Source organism: Equus quagga, chromosome 22, assembly GCF_021613505.1.
Source record: "Equus quagga isolate Etosha38 chromosome 22, UCLA_HA_Equagga_1.0, whole genome shotgun sequence".
Classification (NCBI taxonomy): domain Eukaryota; kingdom Metazoa; phylum Chordata; class Mammalia; order Perissodactyla; family Equidae; genus Equus; species Equus quagga.
This window is the reverse complement of record NC_060288.1, coordinates 12,080,125-12,101,347: the sequence shown is the minus strand read 5'-3', so window position 1 is coordinate 12,101,347 and position 21,223 is coordinate 12,080,125. Positions and strand designations below refer to the sequence as shown.

General features: G+C 37.3%; 1 protein-coding gene across 1 annotated transcript in view; it reads right to left on the bottom strand.

The window, feature by feature from the left end:
• Positions 1-11,013: 11,013 nt before the first annotated feature.
• The window catches only part of PURG (purine rich element binding protein G), a 34,298-nt gene continuing 24,088 nt past the window's right edge, over positions 11,014-21,223 (bottom strand). The window contains exon 3 of the mRNA XM_046648409.1: positions 11,014-11,891. Within this exon, the coding sequence (XP_046504365.1) occupies positions 11,787-11,891 (105 nt within the window). The 3' untranslated portion in view covers positions 11,014-11,786. The remainder of the gene's footprint in view (positions 11,892-21,223) is intronic.

Here is a 21,223-nt window from a genome sequence, read left to right as displayed (position 1 = left end):
GGCATCCCACGTACAAAGTAGAGGAAGATGGGCACAGATGTTAGCTCAAGGCCAGCCTTCCTCAGCAAAAAGAGGAGGATTGGCAGCAGTTAGCTCAGGGCTAATCTTCCTCAAAAAAAACCCAGAAAAAATTGACATATTGGACTTCATCAAGATTAAAACCTCTGTTCTTTGAAAGACATTGCTAAGAAAATGAAAAGACTAGCTACAGAATGGGAGAAAAGTTTGCAAATCATATATCTGATAAAGGACTTGTATAAAGAACTCTTAAAATTCAAACAAGGCAATCAAAAAATTGGCAAATCAAAAATGGGCAAAGATTTGACACTTCACCAAGGATGGTCTATAGATAGTAAATAAGCATATGGAAAGATGCACAACATCAGCAGTCATTAGGGAACAAATTGAAACCATGTGAGATACCCCTACATACCTACTCAAATAGTGAAAATTAGAAAGTCTAATCATACCAAGTATTGGTAACGATGTGGAGGAATTGCTGGTGGGAACATAGAATGCAACAACCGCTTTGGAGAATGATTTGGCAGTTTCTTAGAAAGTTAAGCATATACTTATTATGTGATCCACTCATTCCATTCCTAGGTATTTACCAAAGAGAAATGAAAGCAAATGGACAAAACAATACTTGAACACAGCTTTTCAGAGCAGCTTTATTTTTAATAGCCAAAGGCTGGAAACAACTCAAATATGCATCAATAGATCAATAAATAAAAAAATTTAGTATATCCATACAATGGAATACTATTTGTGATAGTATTCCTATAATACAAATAAATAAAAGGAATGCACTATTTGATATACACAATTTGGATGAATCTCAAAATAATTATGCTGAGTAAATGAAGCCAGACAAAAAAAAGTATATATTGCATTGATTCAGTTTATATAAAATTCTAGAAAATACAAGTGTATTTATATTAATGGAAAGTAGGTCAGTGGTTGCCTGGGGATGGAGGAAAAGGTGAGGACAAGTGTGAGAGAGGGAAGGAAACTTCTGCAGGTGATGGATCTGTTTATTATTTTGATTTATATATATATTATTTTGCTTTATATATGTATAGTGATGGTTTCATGGTTGTATACAAAATAAAAACTTATCAAAGTGTACACTTGAAATATACACAGTGCATTGTATGTCACTTATGCCTTAATAAAATAATTAAAAATTGGCATCTCTTTTGACCAAGTAACTTCACTTGTTAAGGTATGTGTAAAATATGTTTAATACAGCATTAGTTGAAATTGTAAGAAACTGAGAACAATGCATTATTAGAGGATTAGTTAAAAAAATTTTGATGCCTTCATACAATGGAATACTAAACAGTTTTAAAGTAATTTTATTAATCTTTATACACAGAAAGATGCATAAGATATTTTAAGTATAAAAAGTAATTTGCTTGCTGGTGGGAATGTAAATGGTGCTGTCACTGTGGACAACAGTTCCTCAAAAAAATTAAACACAAAATTACCATATGACCCAGAAATTCCACTCCTAGGTGTAAACACAAGAGCACTAACAACATAAGGTCCCATAAAAACTTGTACATGAACGTTCATAGCAGCATTATTCATAATAGCCAAAAAGTGGAAATCACCCAAGTGTTCATCAACTGATTAATAAACAAAATATGATATATGCATATAATGGAATATTATTCAGGCATAAAAGAGGAATGAGGTACTGGTACATGCTATAACATGGATTAACCTGGAAAACGTTATGCTAAGTGAAAGATGCCAGACATAACAACAGGCTGAATATTGTGTGATTCCATTTATGTGAAATGTCTGGAATAGGCAAATCTATAGATACAGAAAGTAGATTAGTGGTTAACAGGTCCTGTGGGAAGTGGGGGAGCAGTACCTAATTGCTAATAAGCACAGGGTTTCTTTTTTGAGGAGATGAAAATATTCTGGAATTAGATAAAGGTGATGATTGTGCGACATAGCGAATTAACTAAAACAGTGACGTGTACTTTGAAATAGTGAATTTTATGTTGTGTGAAGTATATCTCAAGTTTTAAAAGTGTTATTTTAAAAAAACCTATGAGGAGTAAAATTATGGAGGACGTTAACTTTCTAAGCTATACATTTAGATACTAATTGATTAAAAATATATATGTTACTCTGTGATCAAGCAAAATAAAAAACTAAAATGATGAAAGAAAATATGCTAGCAGATTTTGCTATTAAATACATCATATAGGAAATCTTTTAAAAATAATCCTTTGATTACATGAAAATTGCTCTATATTTACTTTTTGTACAAATTTAGTCTTTGTGTATTGAAAGAAATATTTTTCTTTTAACATGTAAGATATATATGAAATATTTGTATATTAGAATATTTTTAAAAGTCTTAAAGTAGTTGTTTTTGCAGTAGAAATTTGACTATTGAGCTTATGAGTACTCATGAATATTTTAATATTACTTTTAAGTCTATTACTCATTGTCAGTTCAGACTCCAATTAGGCTAATCCCTCTCCCCCAATTTTGAGTAAGGATCAAAATTACCGCTCTCTCAAAGTGAGCCAAATAAGCATGAACATTTCATCAATGGCTGAGATGAGCTCTTTGTGGTCAAAAATACCTCTGTGTGATGGTGTGGCAGCCATGAGGATGTGCCTCCCAGTTCTACTGAGGGAAGGTAATTAACCATAGGCACCAGCTGCTGTGCTCTGACTTCCATCACTGTGTTCATGCCAAAGCCCCATTCCCCTGGACTGTTCCCAATGACTGACTGCTCATGGCAGGGATATGAAAGCAGGCCCATTTCTGAAAGACACAGGACTCCCCCGAAAGGCATCTTTGGCTTGAGGACTCCCTGTTGGCCTTGCCAAAATGTCCTTAGAACAATGCTGCCACCTAAGATTTTCCCTTTGTCCTTCATAGAGGCTGATCAGCACCAGTCTGATGACTCTCCCAGCTTCCTCCAGCTCCCCAGATTCCCTCATCAGCATTTGCCCCAATAAATCTCTTACATATATAATCCCGTCTTAGCATTTGCTTCTCAGATGACCTGGACTAACACAAGCACTACCAAGAAAGATCCAATACAAGATGCGATTTGGGACTGACCCACTAACCATTTAGTGGGCAAAGGAGGACATTAACCTGGTTAACAGGTGAGGCATGGATTGTCCCTAGCACAAGGTGGTGACTCAAATGCTAAAGGTTTCATTGATAGTGACCTAGGGAGATGTCCTGGAGGAGGGGAATGCTGTTGCAGATGCAATGATTCAGGCATTTGAGAGCTGTGGAGAGAACAGTGTCCTCAGAGACAGCAGAGTTGGCTGATTACTGCTAAGTTGTATTGATGCCAGCAGAGAGATAATGAGAGGCTCAAAGCCACTAACAAGCAGTTAATGGCTAAGTGTGAGAGCCAGAGGGTCTCTTTGGTAGCTTACAAAGAGGTCCTTACCTCCTGTAGTGTGGGGAGCAGACACAGTTGAACAGGCTAAAGATCAAACAGAATTGCAGAGATCCCTAGATGTTTGAATATTCAGCCAAGACAGAGCTGTTATACCAAGGTCAGGGTGCTGGTCAGGAGAAACCTGGGGCCCTGAAAACTAGGATGAGGACATGTAGATAGATAAGTATATTGTCTCTGCAGGATTCCGCCCCACCTTACTGCCATCAAAACCTTTAGGCTTGTGGAGGTGTCCCGTCCTTCCCTAGTAAGAGCTAGCACTTCTATCATGCTAGAGACCTTCCTCCCAAGGAGCATGTGCTCCCCTCAGAAGCTGCCCTTGCCTCCTCCCTGTCTGATAACCAAGGTTCAGTCCCGGCATAACCTGGGTGGGTATATGCTGGGAATGACTAAGAAGGAAAGAGACTATTCATCAGAAAAGCTGCAAGAATTAGCCAGAGGAGTACACGCTGGACTGTATTTTGAGATATTTTGCTTGATAAGGGGTCTGGGATTTAACTTTGTCAGGACCTGAGATTCAACACGTTGGCAAGGACCTCAGGGAATGGGGCAAATTCACTGCTAGGGTAGTTCTTAGAAGTCTGGGAAGAGCAATGACAACACTCACTGAAGGGGGAATTTCTGAGTTGCCCTCAGTAAGAAAAGATTCTGCAACAGGTTCAGGCTGTAGTGCAAGCAACTCTGCTCATTGGTTTATATGATCAGAGGAAGAGATCAAGAGGCTGAGGGAGGTGGGAACTCCAGAATGTACGCTGTGAACATTCAGGCTTCTGCCACTTCAGTGACATTTTTAAGGGGTCGAGGGGTCTGAAGCATGCCACGATACCTTCTCCAAAGTAAGCGACGTAATGATGCATCTTGCATCCCTATGACATAAGGGAAGCTCAGCACCCTGGTTAGCGTTTTTGGGCTTGGGAAACAACACGTTCTACAGATAAGAATATTGCTCTGGCCCATATATTGTGTGACATAGATAACTGCCAGATTTGCTTAGGGCTCAGAGCAGGAAAGGCTCTGCAGCAGATGCAGCAGCCCTACTGCTTGGTTCATATGATCGGGCAGACTCGATGGCTTTGGAAGTGTCAGTGTGTGGGAAAAGATGCAAGGGGAAAAGACACAGCTTTTGGCAAACCTCAGCAGGAGAATCACAAGGCAGGCCCCTCAGCTTCTGGAATAAGATCATGCCAAGCAACAGAGAATTAGACATCTTTTGAGAAATAGCTCTTGAAGTACTACTGGGTCCTGGTGGAGATGATGGGTTGTAGACCACGGGCACAGAATTGCCCATTATTATTTGGCTTCCGTTGAACCCTCCAAGTTATAAAGTTGGATGGGCCCAGTAGTAGTTCATCATGACATTGAAATGATACATCCAAGAGCAAGCCTGAACAGGATCAGAGACCATCAATACTGCATGAACAGACAGCCCAAAGCTCCTTATGCTTATCACCTTAAGAGATGCACCAGTGTCCCTCTCTCATCTCACACATACGGACATATGGGGTACTCGACAACCAGATGAAGGAGGAAGAAAAATCCTGAGCTTGGTTCATGAATAAGGTGGCTTGGTATGGGAATGTAAGCTGAAAATGGGTGGGGTGGCCTTGAAGGACAGTAGAGATGGAAAATATTCCCAACAGGCAGAGTTGCAAGCAGTGCAGTTGGTCATCCACTTTGTATGGAAGACATGGCCCAGAGGGAAAATATTTATAGTTCCAAGGCAGTCGTCACTGTCCTGGCTATCTGGTCAGGAGCCTGACAGAAAAAGGATTGGAACACTGGGACAAAGAGGTGTGGAGCAAAGGCAGGCAGATTGGCATATGGGAGTGGGCATGAACTGTGAGGAGTTTTGTTTCACATGTTAATGTCAACCAGAAGGTATTCACCACGGATGAAGCACTGAACAATCAAGTAGACAAAATGACTTGGCCAACTGACGTTAGTCAGACTGCCATCCGCCACCTCAGAATGAGTGGCCATGGTAGCAGAAACAGAGACATCTAATCAGGGGACCCACTTCACATTGAAGGAGGTGGATGGAGAAGGCCTGTAACACGAATATCACACCATTCAAAAGAAGCCAGCTTCACAGAAGGCAGCAACAGTCTTTAAAGGCACAGCTGAAGCATCAACTTGAGGCAATGCTCCGAAAGCGTAGGGTGCCATCCTCCAAGATGCCGTATATGCATGAAATCAGAGATCTCTATATAGTGCTGTGCACTCAATAGGAAGAATATATGAATCTGGAAATCAAGAGGTGGAAGCAGGAGTAGCCTCACTTACCATGGTAGGGGAGGAAAAGTTTCCCTTTTTCCCTTCTAGGTTCTTTGGCTGATCTAATAATTAAACTGACATTAGACAGATTAACAGGAGAAAATCAAATTTACTTTTGTACATACAGGAGCCCATAAAAATATGAGACTCCAAGAATGACCAAAGCAGGCAGGTTTCATACCTTTTAGACAAGGAATCAACAAATTTGTGAAGAAGTGACAAAACAAGGGGGTTTGGGCTTGGAGTAGCACATTACTGAAGAAATAACAAGGTTTGTTTCTACAGCCTTCTTGGCCTTAAATTCTCTATCTCTGGTGATAAGGATGCCTCCTACCTACCTGGTATAGGAAGGATAACTTAATATGGGAGATGTTTTTCCTGCTTTTTGGGAGGACAAGGGAGCGTCAGAGTGTCCTTTTTGCGCCGGCTGTTTCTTAAGTAACTTTAATTCAAAATAATCAATATGCCAAAGTGGCATATTTTAAGGTGGCATATTCTGCTCTCCTTCACCATCACTACCAATAACCCCCTGGGGGAGTTTGTGCCCCCTGTCTCTGCAGCTCTGGGCTCTGCAGAGTTGGAGGTTCTGGTCTCCAAATGGGGCACATTCTTGCCAACGGACACAGCCAGTATCCATTGAACTACACGTTACAGCTGCTGCCAGGGCACTTTGGCCTCCTCATTCCTAGGAGCCAGCAGGTAGCAGAGGAGTCACTATATGGGCAGGGATAATTAGAGTAGGAGATAGTGCTGCTTTCAAACAATGGGGGCAGGGAGGGAGGAATGTGTGTGGGACTCACATTATCCACTCAGGCATCTTCTTGGAACTTCCTTGCCCCTTGTAACTGCTAATGGACCTGCGCAGCGACCACGGCCTGAGAAAGGTATGATTACCAAGAGATCAGATGCCTCAGCAATGGAAGCTTGAGCCACACCACCAGGTAAGCCATTGAGTCCTGCCAAGGCGAGGGCTGAGGGTGAAGGGTAATTTAGAATGGACGGTGGAGGAGGAAGAGGATGAGGTCCAGGTGTGGTCCTGAGATCAAATGCAGCACCAAGGGCTGTGCTTTATCCTACTAACTTCCCTTTTTTGAGTTTTTGCCTCAGGAAGAAAGTCCTGTGGGAACCGTGGAGAAGGTGCTCCTCCAACTTCGGTGGAGATGTAGATTTGTGCAGCGCCAACAGGAGCATGTGGTGGCCATGAAAGTGCATCTCTCGGATTTCCTACTGCAGGGAGTATAGTTGACCCACAGATCAGCTGCTGTGCTCTGAAATCTATCACCACATTCGCACTGAGGTGGTGCTTTTCCTAGGTTGCTCCCAGCAAATGACTGAGTGTAGCAGGGATACTTAGCAGGCCTGTACCTGTAACATGCTGGCCTCCTCTGAAGGGCCACTTTGCCTCAGGACTGCCCAGAGGCCTGGCTGAAACTTTCTTAGAACTGTGCTGAAGTCTAAGAAGTAACTCCTGACTCTCTTATTCCCTTCTTCGCTCCCTCCCTAGTTTCTGCTTTCTTCTCTTTCACATGGGGCAGAACTACATCATGGTCTGATGGCTCCTCCACCAGTTCCTTCTCCATCTTCCCTCACTTGGATTTCCTCTAATAAATCTCTTGCACATCTAATCCAATTGTGGCCTCTGCTTCTTGGAGGACCCAGACAGATGGCTTGTATATGTGCCTGTGGGCATCTAAGGCAGAATGGCCAATCTTGTATGCTAAGTCTAGTCAACCGATGGTGGCTGCCAGGAGTGCTGAATTAAGATTCTCAGGCTGTATCTGGTCCCTTGTAAAGAGGGCCATGATCTATTAGCAAGGTCTGCCATGAGGGCAAGGGAGGAAGGTCTTGATCTTTCATTAGTAGCTACTTCCAAATTGGGAAATCTCTCTCAAGGAGGGTCATGGTCAGAGAGGGTATTGCATGTGAACCTTTTGTTAATGATGAACGATATTCATAGTGATGTGAATGATTAAATGAGAATGACGGTTAATGATTAATAATGATTATCATTAATAATGATTATATGATATAATGATGTAATAATATATAATGACTACATCATTTTATATGAATAATGATGAATAATTACAAAATGGTATTATATCAAGGAGTCTAAAGTGATACTAATATAATATGTGGTTTATATTATATAAGTAATAATATTATCATACTGAAAGATAGTGTCACATGGAATCTAGAAAAAAAGATTTGAAGAACAAGGATTTGTTAGTGATCTCCATCTCTGACTTGGGGTGACTGCTCTGACAAGCTGATGTGATTATTTCTGTTTCCGGGGAAGGTCGGTATCATGGAACCCATCATAACATGATGCTGTTCATTAACATTACTCATTTTAAAAATCTGATTTTATACTTGTCAAGCAACATTCTGACATTAATCATTAGGTTTTATATGTAAATTCTCTTACTAGAAAGAGAATGTGCTAACCAGTTGATAGAGGTATTCTAATCTATCTAGCATTTATTTCCTTCCTTTAAAAAATCATTTTTAAAATGACGAAAATAATACATGCTTATCATTAAATAATTTTAAAAGTATAAAAGCAAAATTTGAAGTCCATTTCTTATGCAGTTTCCTTTCAACCCTACTCTGTATTTCTAATACTTTATGTTATTGTTGTAAATTATTTACTACCTTGGATACCTGCTGTTCAAGGTGTTGTCTTTATGGCCTTGTTTAAAAGGAATCTCTTGTATATTTACCCAGAATGAAGTAACAAAACTGATTTCTAAATACACAAAACTGAGGGCAAACCCTTTCATTCAGAGTCCTTTTGTTTTTAAATTTTTTTTTGAGGAAGATTAGCCCTGAGCTAACTACTGCCAGTCCTCCTCCTTTTTGCTGAGGAACGCTGGCCTTGAGCTAACATCTGTGCCCATCTTCCTCTACTTTATATGTGGGACGCCTACCACAGCATGGCGTGCCAAGCAGTGCCATGTCCGCACCCAGGATCCGAACCGGTGAACCCTGGGCTGCCAAAGCGGAATGTGCACATTTAACCGCTGCACCACCGGGCTGGCCCCTCATTCAGAGTCCTTTTGATCTTCATGAGCCAGTCTTTTGCTGAGTCTTTCATGATGGCAAATATTATGCTTTGCAAAATGCGTAAGCTTTAGCTACCACTCACAGAACGTAAGAGACCATTTTGGGAGAATGTGTGTAGAGCCATGCGCACTGCATTATATGGTTCATTTATGGTTCATCTACCACTCATTTGTTTTTGTGTTGAATTACACAACGTTTTGGTTATTTTGTAGGAGTCTTTTCACTTCCCCAAGGATAAAGTGGGGGATAAGAAAAATGACTTTAGTCTTAGTGAACTCATACGCACCTACTTCAACAGTTTTAGAACACATGAAGATAAATTTGAAATGACATAGGCTATAAATTGGCTCTTTTTGGTTTTGTTTTAAAGGTCAATATGACTATTATTGGCCATTTTCAAACTCAAAGCAACTTCAAACGAGAAAGTTCCCTAAAATGAGTAAGGTTAGGCTTTTAATGTACATGAAATTTATTTGAAGAGGCGTTCCTCAATGGAGAACACCTGGATCTTGATTGGAAGTGCTTTCATGAAAGGATTTACAGAAGACATCTTGAGCTTAATTTCTCCAAGGGAAATTATTGTTTAAGGAACAGAAAACGCAACTTAACCAAAATAACATTGATAAACTTATATGAAATTTTGTAAAAGACAAATATAATTTTGTAACTTTTAAAAAACTTCAGTGATGGTTTCACTTAACAAGGGAAGGACTATATTATTTTCATAAATGAGCCAACTTACAAAGTGTACTCATTGTATTACTCATTGTATTACTTCTTAGTTATAAAAGGCTGATGAGTTTTTAAAATAATTTCATACCAAAAAAGCTGACAAAAAATTTTGTGAGAATAATTTTTTAGGTGGGACAAACATTACGGTGAACGGTCATACATAAATCTGGTTGACTGTGGGGATAAAAATTAGAGATCTTTCCATATAGATTAAAAAGTAGATTTATTCTCCCAAAAACAATTTATTTATTCTCATTTTTTCATAAAATTAGAATTTTTCTTTCAATTAACAGGCAAAGTATTACCCCAGAAATAAAGATATTCTAAAACATTCATAGACTTAACTACATTCTCTCTCTTTTTGATTAAAGAAAACCTGAAATTATTTTGTAGGACATTTACTATGTGCCGGTTTTCATAAAATGGAATCCTGTAGCTATAAAAATATACAGTAGAAATATCTTGGGGGAGAGGTTGTGATTTAGTAAATACTGCGTTTGTTCAAGATACTCACAGAGAAGCAAGTCCAGTGTTCACATGGCTCTGTTCTCTAAACTTCATTTTCTGATGTCAGACATGATTTAATAACTAACTGAGGCAAAATTATTGTAGCTTACACTCTTTATATAATAAAGAACCATAGTAGTATGGAAATGTCATGTCAGTCGTCGGACCCACCAGATTAGATTGATGGGTTTGACCATCTCCTATTTGAGATCAATGATTGTTGCGTGAGGAAACTTAATAGATTTATTTTGATGTTTTCTTCTTAAATTTAAGGTTACCCAAGGGTGAGGCAAAATAGCAAAGTCAGAAAGCAAATTTGCACACTGCCTTAATATTGAGTTTCTCTCTGGCTTAGAAGAAACAGCCTCTGGCCTCCTGAGGACAGCGGCTGCACTTGCCCAATGCTGTGATCCCCAGTGCAGACGCGAAAATTAAAAATCCAATAAAACCACGGCACAGGGCCATCTATTATGCCCTTCTGGTATGTGACATCAGTTTGTCCTGGGAAGTTTCAATTTGATTTTTTTCTCCTTATTTTCATACATGTGGAGTGGAACGTTCACTTTAAATATCAGCATACAGGAATGGCCTTTTTGGTGTCCTTTGCATTGCAATAAAGGTTTGGAAGGCATACTTGCTTCCATGCAAATGTTATCTCGCGGCTCAACCAGATGATAAAACTTTATTAATAAACATTAAAATAGACAAAGGCACTCAGCACATTTTTGGTCTTCTCAACTTACTTATTTCCATGGCTGACAGGTCTAGTTTTTATAGATGTAATCTCAACTTGATTTTAGAAGCCAAGCCAACTAGATTCAAATTCCTAAAGATACCACAAATCTGGAGCACAAATGAAAAAATTAACACACGGTAAGATCTACTTTTAGTTGACATGAGGGCACAGTAGAACTCATCTGCTTTCTGAAAAGTAACTGAGAATCCAAACTAATATGTATTTACACATATAAACCAGTTTATTAGATTGTCAGCGATACTTTGAGACAAATTCAAGTTATTTTATTTTACTTCATATAAACAGAGGAAGGGAGGAAAGTTTTAAACTTCAAGCTTTGTTCAGCATGTGTGCAGTTAGCATCCACAAAAGCACCATCGGAAATGGAAGAATTAGCACCACAGAATTTGAGGACCTAACTGTTAACATGCATCACTGAAGAACTTGGAACATGAAAACTGAAGTAGGACGTGGTATGGTCTATTATAAACAATACAAGGCAACGTATGACTGGTTTTCATATGGTACAATACAATCACCAATCAATGAGAACCTTTGAAGTACAATACAGGACAAAAAACACTTTGTACCCTGTTAACACTAAAGCAGTTACAGATTTAAAAACGTGTTTCTTGTGAGAGGCAGTGGGTTGAAATGGTCCCTCCTCCTCAATTTTTAAATTCAGAGTTATATAGTTACATGATCTCTTAAGAAAGTATTTTCAAATCTATGTCTCTCTACCTCAATGCTGACAAATGGTCTTTTGAAAACTGAAAGGCTCGATCAGTTAAAAAACAAAACAAAACAAAACAAAACTCCTGATAGAGTCAAGAAGTACTCCAGTGTGGTGGAAGATATTCCACATAAGATCAGTTTGAAAAGGATGCCAATGGTGTTGACACTTGTCTTCCCTTCCATGGAGGAATGTCAAGTACAGAAGCCTCGTATTCATGATGAACTGCGGTTCATTTCCTTCACCGAATGCCTTTATTCTGAAGTGTAACATAAGGGATTTATTCCTTATTCCTCAACTGTTTTTGGAGTGTCATAGGGCTGTTCCTTAGGCTGGATTTGACAACAGTGAAAAAGGTTGATATTCTCTCTGGATTTAGGGTAATTTGTGAGCTAAAGAAAAAATATTAATTTAAATTTAGCATTTATGAAATTTTAAAGGGAGTTTCACTATTTTCACAGTACATACCCATAATGAACATCATTGAAAACCTTTCTGTTAGAAAACATGTAACAAACCCTCAATTTTAAGTTGTGTCTAGGCCAATTTTGGCATAGTAGAAGATACTGTATAAGAAATGTGCAATAATAGATAGATACAGGTATATTCGGATCTCAATGCACTGATGCCGAGGAAAAAATATTTTTACTCACCAAGAGAAGAATATACCTTGAAGCATCTATGCAGACACATGAATCAATCATGTATCTGCCCAACTTCTAATTCTGGAATAGTGATAACAGGGTCATTCAGGAAAAAGTACTCAATTACAGGATGGCAGCAATTTTATGTTGTACATATTTAACAGCAAAACATTTTTGAAAATAGAATCAGTACTATATGGTAAGGTTACAATTCACCATTTCTATACTTGTAACACATGCGTTTATTTGTTATCTGTTTTTAAAAATCCCACTAGGACCAACATCTTTCAGAATAACAATGTAACATTAAACAAAACCTTCTAAGGAAAATATTTAGCATCACAGAGATCTGAGAAAAGTCTGTTACTCAGCATCACAAAATACTCAATAGATCTACATTTAAGATTGTTCATGCCATGACATTAACACACCTTTGGGTTATTATATCTTATTTAAAAAAGAAAACAAAGAAACAAAGGAAAGAATTGACAAGGAATTTATCTTTAGTCTCTCGTGGGTAAGAGCAAACCTCGAAAAAACTTGACTCCTTTCTGTACCACGTAATGAAGACTGCATCTATGAAGCAACATTTACAATTCATAAAACATTTAAAACTAGTGATAGAAAAATGGTCACTGGAGAGAAAGAATGAAAAATAAATAGAATTATAGAAATATGTTTTTGATTTAAGTGAACTGTCCCCAAACAAAAAAGAAAGCAGTTTGTTCGCTTTGCAATAGTCTTCTGTTGAAAAACATTCTTGGAAAAAAGTTAGCCTAACCTTATAAATGTCAGAAAGATGTAAGGTTTCACTTGAGGAAAAAAATTTAACTTTTGAAAAAAATTATCCTATGCTTTTTCTGCTGAACCAAATCCACCGTATCAATTAACTACTAATTTTCTGAAGAGGAAACAGCTATACACAGCAGCACATCCATGTTACTGATTTACCAGGCAAGGCTGACTTGAGCACAGAAGAAACAAAACTGATTTCTTAATGTTTTAGGGTTACATTAAAAAAACTCAACCAAAACAAAACTGAGTTATGGCAGGCTGGCTTAGTAGTTTTGATTGCCCTTATATTTGACCAACATTTCAACACAAGGTAGTACCAATTAAAAACAAGATTTAAAAAATAAAAGCTGCCTAAAAATTGCTCAATGAAAAAGCCTTCACATTTTACAACATTTTAACCTCAAATGATTGTGCATTAACTTAGGGACTAACAGTTTTGCCATTATCACATACACTTTTGTTACACTTGAGTTTTATTTGTGTATTGTTCATTGGTTAAATTGTGTAATGCAATTTTCTATTAAGTTAAAATAGTTTGAATTATTACATTATATTATAAGAAGCTTCAGAAAAACACATAAGTAGGATAAATGTATAAAAGGATAAAGAATATTTTTTGGGATTTTAGGCAAATTCTATACGGACAAATAGCTAGTTCAAGGTAATAAAGTGCCTTCATTTCCAGGTAATTAATTTTTCACTAAAATACTTTAAGGCTTTATAAGAAACAACATTATGAGAAGTTTGATAGCTTGTGGGGTTATACTATTAGCATTCTTTCATAGTCTGTATTTCATTTAATCTTTTAATCCATATTAGGTAATTTTAAATAATTAACAGCTTAAAATAATCAAATCTGAATTATAAATTTTGAATTTATTTTATGAGGAAAGGGAAAGACGTATAATTTCTAAACGCTGTGATTTGTACATAAGACTCGCATGTGGCTTGTGAACAATCCAGTTTATGTCATAATATACAGTAGCCAATGTCCCTCAAAAAATTCAACAGGATATTTAATCCCATGGCAAACAGGGCCATCATTTCATTCATTCCTATATTCTGTTGTCTTTACATTTAAAATGATTGTGCAGCCTTAAATGAAAAAGGCATAGAAAAATCTAAGATGAATTCTTCAATTACAGGCACAATGAATATTTTTTATTGCAATATCTTATGCATAATCCATATTGATGACAACATCTAATGTTACAGTATTTATACTTGTTTTCATTTTGCTTCTACTACCCATGGATGTATCACAGTAAAATACTGGTAACCTAATAGAAGTATATATAATAGCCATAATCATACAGAATTCTATTTCTTCTCGTCATTTCTCTTTGGAGGATATGGGGGTATTATAAGCACAGCTGTGTACTTAGTTGTCTCGGCAGCTCCAGATTTTAAGAGAAATTATGACTATAAGGACATCAACTACTCAACTGATTATAACCAATAAAAACTAAAATGTTCGAATATTCTTTTGCAGAAATTTAGTTATTTTTATCAAAAAATTGCTAAAGTCAGGCACCAGATTAAATGGCCATGGTACCTAAAATGCTTTTCTAATTACCACTGAATTAATGTAAAGTGTTGCTTAAATTAAAGGTTTTGAGATTAGATGGAGGAGAAACGCTAAACTTCATGGCAAAGAGGCAAAAGTTTAAGCTAAATGTCCTACATAATTAGAAGAACAGGAACTACCACTAGGAAAAAAGTGCCAGCCTTCAAATTGGGTTTGGTTTTGCATCTAAAGCCTAGTAAGAGTAATTCCTGGGAATTAAAAAACAAATTAAAGTGGCATAAACCTTTATAATTGCACATTCCTTTATCAAAGTGGCACAAGTTACCAATATTTTAAAAATGCACACAATGCTACTTTTCAAAATCTAAGTATAAAGAAAGTTTTACCTTTTTCATAATAGTATAGTACAGTTTCACAAACTTAGCACAAGTATAAGTAGGAAGATGAATTATAACTTTCTAGAAACAGTATAGTGTGTTTTAAAAAAATAACTGTTAAGAACCTTTGTCATTATGAAGATTCAAATCCAAGTATAGCCAAAGCATTCCCATAAAATCTGAAAAGATCATAAAGAGTTTATTTAGGTGAATTTTGGTAATACTCTGCCACGCAATGCACAGACATGATACGCCCTTTTTTTAAACATTGGTTTAGTTATCTTGTTTTTATCTGACTACCTATTATACTTAGTCTCTTCAATCACCGAGGTGACAATATATGTAATAACTGAGTTTTGAAAACAATATTAAACACTAAGATTTCTAGCCTTGATTGTTCATTCCTATTAAGCACAGCAAAAATGTTTGATGTATGGGTTATTAATTTTCATGCTCCTATCTCTTTATTCTAAAGAGAAATGCTAAATGGAAATGTACAGAGATAATAAGGACAAAAGGACATTAGAGACCAAAGCACCAACATTTGGGAACAAATAAAATAATAACCAACTGCGTGGAAGTTCTCCATATTATTAAATTTGGTAAATCAGGGGAAGACAATAAAACATGAAGATCCCTCTACCTTGTAACAATTTTATTAATATATATTTTTAAACAAATGGCATGCACATAAAGTCAAATTTTTAATATTTTTGTTGTTTGGGTGTGATGAAGTTAAACTAGAGAGCTGTCTCATTATACACTGAAACAAAAAAACTTATATTGTTCATAGGAGGGAGAGATGTAAGGTCATGATTCTCAATGACAGGTCATCTGTCTTCTATTACGCCACGGGCTGAACGCTGTGGCGTAGTGTCTCACTTAATCAGGGTGAAAAATGCTGCTAAAATCATAACAGTGCAAATGTTAAAACTAGGATTAGTTCATAGTCATGGAATGTTAAATGACAAAAAAGAACCTGTTCCTTTTCCTGCAGTTTGAGAATCTTAATCTTGGTGTAAGAATGACCACATAAAAACGTACGAAAGAAATGCCCAATTCTATAAACTCTTCATCTTCCGAAGCTGTAGAATGAGATATAAATTGGCATCCTAGTCCTCTGAGAGAAATAACAAACTTAAAAAACATAAGTAAAATCAGAAAGGATCAGGCACGATAAATCACTAATAAAAACTCTCCCAAACCCAACATACCGATAGGTTAATCACAGAAAGGATAGATATTCATCCTACATAATTTAAACAACTTTCTTGTAGTTTCTGAGCATGAGAATATAATCCCTTGTTGGTAAATAATAATCTTGGATAGTGGCAGCATTTAAAAATTGTTAAGAGAAATACTTCAAATAAACATTGAATTGCAGAATATTCTTAGAAGCTGTAGATGTGTGGAGACTTCACACTATATGTGATATTCAAACTATATTTAGCTCATGTAATACCCCAAATAATACAAAATTCCACCATCTCTCTTGCTAATACACACAGGTATTTTCTTGACTTTGCAAACGTGAGGCATTGTATTTACCTAACGTATCTTTTCCCTGGTAGCACTTCTATAGTGACGACAAAAATAACCGAACATACCTAGAAGAGCCGTTCCTACCCCATAATTCAAGCTTGTTTTCTATTATTCAGCTCTTTTATAGTACTTTTCATTTCCAAAATGCCCCACAATTAGTTATAATAGTTATTTCTCATTGTATCCCCATGAGGAAGGCCAAGTTAATAAATTGCTTGTGCAGCAGCGTTGCTACACACGGTTTTTAGAGATCTGACGCATCTGCTCTGCTCTGCAGGCAGTTATCGAGCACTGCCCTCTGCTATGTATCTATAACATATGCTCCTTGGGGCCAAAGGCTGGATCTGGTCTGCTGTACATCCAGAGCTAGCACAGTGTTTAGCTCATGCTGTATACAAAATAAATATCTGGTGACTTAATGAATGAGAAATGGGACTGAAAAAACAGAACAAAGAACGTCAACATGCTGCCCCTATTCCTCCCCCCACAATTGAAAAGCTATGCTTGCCCATTCTTGCTTCTCAACTACAAAAGTGTAGGTAGTATTACTCGTCTTCAATAAGAGTAGTATTACTCTCAAATCACTGTGGCAAACGCCTATGGTATGCGTCCTCCGAGTATCAATGACACAATTGACTGTTATACCACTACTCCTAAAACTTTCAATTAATCACTTTTCTTTCTGCAAAGTATTAACATAAAAGTTGTGCTTCTGCATATGATGGACTATTCTTTTCTCAAGTTAATTCAGGCATAAAGAATCATGGAAATAATCCTCACAGGTGCAATCATTAGCATGAGTATGGAGAGTATCAGAAGGGATGGAAAGACAGTGACACATACACAGCAAAAGGAACTGGGAACCAGTGATTCTCCAGTGTTTTGGAAATTCATGCAGGAAAGCTAAGATCCTTGAAAAGATAGGGGTTTCAGTGAACTAGGTGAATGCTGAGGTTAAACCAGATGATGTCAAAAGTCTCTTCCAGCTCTAAAATTCCATGTTGTTCTAACTGGTTCCTCCTCTGACACGATGGGAATCTGCACAGTATTTAAAATATTTTATTTTTAAGAAAAAAGAATAAACTTGTGAATTTTGACATTCTGGAACTCAAACAACTGCGAGTATTGAAAGTTTTCTTTAAAACACCATTATCCCTTCTTTTGCAACAATACCATGTAAAGCCTTTTAAATCCTGAATAAATCTACTTAAATTATGTCAATATAGTGTGGATATTATAATACTTTATATTGTCAGCAAAATTAGTAGCTAGGGGTTTGCTCCTACTCCCACTACTTTATGTGGCCATGCCCCCTGAAGAAGAGGTCTTAACAATGAAGTACAATTCATGACTTCATTTCCAATTCCAAAGAGAGAAAGCTGAAATTATTTCTTGTAAAAATTAGAGGCATGGTTTTAAATCACATCAGCAGAAAAACAAACGGTATTAAGTTTGAATCTCTAAGTTGCTGTACATATATTAATAAAAGCACTATTAATTAGAATATTTTGACTGAGAAGTAAGAAAAACATTATTAATTCCAAAACTAGGAAGCAAAAACGTAATTTTTATTAGCCAGAACCATAAATACCTGGGCAGAGAAAGATGATTTCCTATCAGCTTTAATTTCTGCTAAGCTAGGACTTTTCAAAATCCTTCAAACAGTGTGTACTTACTGGGAAATCAGGGTTATAATTCTTTATTTCACAACCTAAGACCTCTTTACCCTTCTAACATTAAACTGGTATCATTACTCATACTCAAATGGGAACAAGGGCCATATTCTCCTTTTTCCAGATGGCAACAAACATTATTAACAGTTAATTAAAATTAATTACAACAACTAAAATGATGATGAACTGCTTAGAGAACCCATGCATACTGCTTAAAAGCAGTTAGCTAACTTTATAGTTTAGAACATATATCCTGGAGGCTTAGTATGATAGCACTGCACGTCCTCCTTATGGGTTAAATTACACTAATGAGATTTTCTTGGTAATTGAAATGTAAACTGCCTTTTTACGAGAAATAAGACTTAGGCCAAATTCTACACTAAAGTAGGTCATGTTAAAGAGAAGTTTCATTTCAGTATTTTTGGAATTATCAGAATGAAATATGAACGTGGTAAAATAATTTAGGAACCATAAGGAGAAAAATAAGCCAGCCCTGATGGGCTAGTGGTTAAGGTTCGGCGCTCTCACCACGGCAGCCCGGGTTCGTTTCCCAGTCAGGGAACCACACCACCATCTGTTGGCTGTCATTCTGTGGCATGTTCCTGTGATGCTGAAAGCTATGCCACTGAGATTTCAACTACCAGCAGGGACACACATGGTGGACAGGTTTCAGTGGAGCTTCCAGACCAGACAGACTAGGAAGAAGGACCAGGCACCTGCACTTCCAAAAACTTGGCCATGAAAACCCTGTGAACAGCAGCGGAGCACTGCCTGACACAGCGCCGGAAGATGAGAGGTTAGGGCAAAAAGATGGGGCAGGGTTCCGCTCTGCTGTCCACAGGCATACTCCAGGGTCACTAGGAGTCGGAATTGACTCAACGGGCACTGACAACCACAACAAGGAGAAAAATAACTATGAGATGGGAGAAGAAAGTCTATGTGTTTAGTGGTAGGCAGAAAGGCAGAAATAAGAAAATAAATGGATGTCAATGACCTAAAGCTTTATTAATATTCTCTCAGTAAACTGGCAGAACATTTCACCTGAGTGTCTTCCTTCTCCTGTAGGACTGAGAAAAGCACTGTAGCACTATATGTGGTTATGCTTTCCCTTGCCGAATAGTTGCATAAACACTGAAAATGTCTGTTGTGATGCTGCTGGTATGTGACTCAGTGGTTCTTCAGCTCCTTATTTTAGAACCTTAAAGGTGGAGACGGTAAGGATTGAGATGGACTAGCCAAAGGCCAGCTCAATCCTCTCTTGTATTTAGCTATATCAAAATTCAGACTCCTTCTTGGTAAGAACAGAGTTCTCTTGAAAAAGACAACAGCAGACAGTAAAAATCCACGCTTAGATCTACTGGTACACAATTTACTACGGCTCGCTGGAATCACAGTATAATTTTTGCTTAAATTTATTGCTGCTCCCCAGGATCTCAATGAATCTTTGCTTAAAATGGCAAAATTTAGGTAAATTCAATTGGAGCTTTCAGAAAAAGAAAAATGCAATCTGGATGTTGCTTTCATTGTATCTACTCCCCTCTCATTTATATAAATTATGGATCAAAGTGAGTTTCTAATAATAAACTGAGTTCATAAGGTCTATGTTATACAATTATAAGAGTGCATAAAAGCTCCCCAGGCATCACCATATTGACAAACAATGACAGCACTCCTGGCAGCATGTTTTGATAGTAGCGATATCATAAGAAGAATCTCCTCACCTGGAATCATTTTTCCCATTTACTTTCTGAGGTCAAAGCAGAAATATAAAGCAAAGGAAACAAGGACAAGTTCCGTGGCCATTGCCATTGCTGAAGTGCCCTTGCCCAGTATCTCTGTTTTTAATAGAATAATTTAGAGTGTCCCAAAAGAGTACCTCTTGATGAACATAATATTAACTAAGGTGGGAGAGTTGTTTGAATGTTAGGAGTGCTGTCATTTAATATTAATGTTTGAGCGTATTTTGTCTCTTCGATTCTTACTACAGGTTTGCTGCCATGATTTTAACAGTAGTTGTATGTCACTTAAGATACTCAGGGAAGATCTGCTTATTTCTTGCCTGTTTATCATCAGCGATAAAAAGGAATTGCCTACTGAAAACAGGGATGATCTCAAAACCGTTAGGCTGAGTGAGAGAAGCCAAATACAAAAAATATCTATTAATTTACAGGAAATTCCAGAATAGACAAACTAACCTATGGTGACAGAAATCAGATCAGTGATTGCTTTTGGAAGTCAGGATCGGGGGACGGGGTGGGTGTTGACTGGGAAGGGGTGCATGGCAACTTTCTGGGGTGAGAAAAATGTTCTATGTTTTGATATTCCTCAAAACTGACTGAATGGTATGTTAAGATCTGAACATTTCACTGTTTGTAAATTATACCCTAATACAAAATGTTAAAAAGCAGTACTACTAAACACAATATTCTTGTTGAAGCATCAGGAATTGGGTGGCATTTTTCTTTTTTTCATTTCAAAATTTTTCCTTTCACACAATTTTTCCCCTAGAGAGCAACATATCCCAGAATGGGATCCATGACTAATAAATACTCTAGAGATGACACGGATTTTATATCAGGGCACAGAACCAAAACAGGTTCTTCAGTACCGGAGAAAAAAGACAAACTCTTTTATGGACCATACTAAATGTATCAGCTCTAAGAAAGGGCATAAAATATCTTATGTTTAAAAAGTACTCTAGAACAGAAAAGATTTTCCAAGTCAGATTTATCATTGTGAAAATTCTAATCTATACAGGCATAAAAAAATCAATAAAAACTTGGCTAGAATGCTACTTAAAGGTGATTATGGCAGTACGGGCTTCACTCTTTTCTTGGTTCCCCAAGGATGAGTGAGTACTGGCAGAGCAGTAGTACTCCATTAGCATCTAAAGGAGACCGATGAACTTCAAACATTTGGGCAGGAAGAAAACAAGATTTTATCTTATGCTATTTGGTGCACAATCAAATGGATATACAGTATATCACATTTTAAAACCATTTTGAATGCTAGTGGTTGGGGCCTAATTTATAAATGATTACCTCACCACTTCAAATCTAAGGGGCCATGTGTTCATCAACTTGAAAGAGGTTACACTGAGTTAAAATATCCAGTGAATTCCCAATTTCCTAAGAAATAACCTCATTACTGACAACTCTAAAAATA